At 40.4% G+C, this 3,590-nt stretch overlaps 1 protein-coding gene across 1 annotated transcript; it reads right to left on the bottom strand.

The window, feature by feature from the left end:
* Positions 1–403: 403 nt before the first annotated feature.
* Positions 404–3,251, bottom strand: LOC135196833 (elastin-like). Its single transcript, XM_064223625.1, has 2 exons — positions 3,186–3,251; positions 404–1,113 (listed from the first exon to the last, which is right to left on the bottom strand). Exons 1-2 carry the CDS (start codon positions 3,195–3,197, stop codon positions 598–600), a joined length of 528 nt encoding a protein of 175 aa, XP_064079695.1. The 5' UTR covers positions 3,198–3,251; the 3' UTR covers positions 404–597.
* Positions 3,252–3,590: the final 339 nt, after the last annotated feature.

Raw genomic sequence — 3,590 nt, 5'->3', positions numbered from 1 at the left:
CATCGCAGACAGGTAGGATACACGCATGCATGCGCTGAGCCACTGAGGTGTGTTTTACCGTAGTGTACTGTAGACCCACCCCTAGGAAGGCAAAAAAAAAGGGGGGGTGGGGGGTTGGGGGTGGTTGGGGGTGCCGGTTTGTGTTGATGGTGGTGGGAGGGAGAAAGGACGATGCAATTTGAGATTGAGGCAAAAAAAAAAAAAAAAAAAAAAAAAAATTGAATTCTGTTCTAATGGTTCGCTCATGTTGAGAGAATGGGGGATAACAAGATAGTGAATAACCGCATAATTTAGAACTTTTAGATGGAGGAAGGAGCGGAATCTTTGAGAAAATGCTGGAGTACTTGGATTCAGCCACTCTATTAAAGAAAACGGTTTCTAGGAGGAAATAAAACTTCGCTAATGCTATCATTTTTCAGTATATATACAGGAACTTCAAATGAAATCTCTCACAACATATGGAATATATTTCATCGATAAATAAAGCATCGTCGCCCAGTCATAAGTTATAAGCGTAGTGAATACGTTCGTTCCATCGATAAATAAATAATAACATAACTGAAATTTGCACCTGAGGAGGAATCCTGCCTTCCGTGCCTACCAAGCCTGTCCGTAACCAGTACCAATAGAGCCAATACCTAGATTGTTTATACCGAGATTATTAATACCCAGATTGTTTATACCAAGATTATTAATACCAAGGTTGTTCAAGCCGATGCCATTGTATATGCCGTAGCCTAAGCCATATCCTAAGCCACCGCCAAGTCCCAAGGCAAGACCATATCCGGGGACAACCCCTTGACCGAGGCCTCCGGGCGAGTACGCGGGAATGACCGTAACAACGCCGAGTCCGTTCCCGACGCCTAGACCTAGACCTCCGTTGGCGACGCCTAGACCGAGACCTGGGTTGGCGACGCCTAGGCCGACTCCTCCGTATCCTACCCCTGCGTTCGCCGGGACGTATCCTACTCCTGCGTTCGCCGGGACGTATCCTACTCCTGCGTTCGCCGGGACTACACCAATTCCTCCTACAGTAGCAGTTGGGGTGCTCACCGCAGTCACACCTCCTGCTTCGGGTCGTGCAGCCGCGGAAGCTACCAGGAGGAGGACGACCTGAAAGAAGAAGAGGAAGAAGAAACGATCAGGAGAAAGATGGAGCCCGGGCAGTTCAATGTTCGGTTGACTGTGTTCCTACTAATACCTGGACGTCGGCATATTGGGAAGATATTCCAGGTGGGAATTACTCATAAAAGAGGTGATACTATAAGGTAACGGTGCATTTTTTGCCTAATGCCTCCAAAAAATAAATAACTAAATAAGATCAATAAATAAAATATAAAGATCAAATAATAAGAAAGAATAATTTTTTTTTGAAAAGAGAAAGAAAAAAAGAAGAAATTATTTTTCTGTAAGAGGTATCAGGTTTTTTAATTTTACAGTAAGTCTTCTCTTTCCTTGTATTTCGGAATAGCAAAGAGGTAAAATAAAAGATTTAATCTAACTCAAAAAGAAGCTTAGTTTACAACAGAAAAAAGTACCAATAATAATAATAATAATAATAATAATAATAATAATAATAATAATAAGGAATGCTAACAGCAGCACAGGATCAGACCCTAAGAACCAGATATGTTCAAAGAACATTAGATGGAAATAACATCTCACCAGCGTGCAGGAAATGCAATATGAAAAACGAGACCATAAACCACATAACAAGCGAAATTCCAGCAAAAAAAGAGGCACGATTCAGTAGCAAAAGCCCTCCACTGGAGCCTGTGCAAGAAACACTAGCTACCTTTCTGTAATAAGTGGTACGAGCACCAACCTGAGGCAAAGATCCTCTGGGACTATGGTATCAGAACAGATAGGGTGATACGTGCAAATAGACGAGACGTGACGTTGATTGACAAAGTCGAGAAGAGAGTGCGACCTATTGATGTCGTAATGCCATGTAACACCAGAGTAGATGGGAAAGGAAGAGAAAAAATTGATAAGTATCAAGTCCCGCAAATAGAAATTAGAAGGATATGGGATATGCCAGTGGAAACTGTAACCATACTCATAGGAACACTATGCACGATCCCAAGATCCCTGAAAAGGATTCTGGGAAAACTAGATGCCGAAGTAGCTCCAGGACTCATGCTGAAGAGCGTGCTACTAGAAACAACACACAGTGAGAAAAGTGATGGACTTTAAGGAGGCTATAACATAGGAAAAAAAAAAAAAAAATCGCCTCTCGGTCTTTTTTCATTCTTTATTATGAGGTCAAGTCCTACATTCTAGTCCCATGAACCACAGAGGAAAAATATACTTGATTTAATTAGATTTTTATTTAGCTGGGATTTCTCGAATAAGATTTTCCTCTACCCATCTTCCGCGAAGCAAATAAGAATATAGTTTTTTTTTTAAGTACATTTATTAGATATGGAACAAGTTAAACCCTATATATTTCCCTTAGGAATATGGGACATGTTACATATGTCTTGCACCAACTGAGAAAGAAATTATATAAGAGACAAGACAGAAAAAGACTTTATGTGGTTGTAATAACTCTTTTAATCTCCAAGAGAGAGAGAGAGAGAGAGAGAGAGAGAGAGAGAGAGAGAGAGAGAGAGAGAGAGAGAGAGAGAGAGTCTCTATCCTAATTATTATTATTATCAAATTTTTCGATTTTTATTTGATCCTTTGAAGAAAGGTTACGTATTCTGTAACACAATCGTCATCGACAAATGATGCTGAGGTTGGTAAAAGGATTTTACTAAACGTATTTTCTTTGACTTCAATTAAAGTACAAAATCATCGCCATCGGTCTGAGCGACTCCAAATAATTACCATTTTACTTTATAATTCGTAAAAAAAAAAAAACATTCCCATTCATTCTGGTAATACATAGGATTTGCTGCTCAAAATCAAACTGCATTGCTTTGTTACTTTCTAGAATTTATTTCCCAAAATCGACGAAGCGATCTATCACCTCACTGATGGTGTAGTTATAATACTAATTATTATTATTCCAGGTAAGCAAGGCTATAATGATTATTATTATTATTGCTGTACTGGGTAAGTCAATGACCATGCAATAACAGCAAATAAAATTAAGCAAAGTATTGCAATATGGATATTTTTACATAATTCACTGCCTAATTGAAGAGAAAATACCTACGAATATTTCGTTTCATTCTTACCAAGAGTTTCATGATCTCAGGTGATATTTTTGCTCTGTGATGAAGAAGCTTTAGCTGGCTTGGCTGCTGGACGAGTAGTGACAGAATCCTCAGATTACCAGAGGTAATATATAGCGGCCTGACGACCTCTGCGCATCTCCTTGCGCTACTCCTCCATCCCTGGCAGTCCTTGACCAATTGTAGGCCCGGACGAGGCTGACGACCTATTACGTGACCCTGAGTCACGTGACCGGATTCGCAGAAATAGGTGTGAATTGCCTGTCACCACGGATGAAGAGCCGAAGAGCATACGGTAATGGCAGGTATCAGACACGAAGGTAGGTGAATGAGTCGTCTTGTTACACGTGGTAATCGTTGTGACACAGACACACCACACACACACACACAGAAAGAGAGAGAGAAGGG

The sequence above is a fragment of the Macrobrachium nipponense genome, chromosome 18, assembly GCF_015104395.2.
Source record: "Macrobrachium nipponense isolate FS-2020 chromosome 18, ASM1510439v2, whole genome shotgun sequence".
Taxonomy (NCBI): Eukaryota; Metazoa; Arthropoda; class Malacostraca; order Decapoda; family Palaemonidae; genus Macrobrachium; species Macrobrachium nipponense.
The sequence above is the reverse complement of the archived record's forward strand: the minus strand, read 5'-3'. Positions and strand labels throughout refer to the sequence as shown.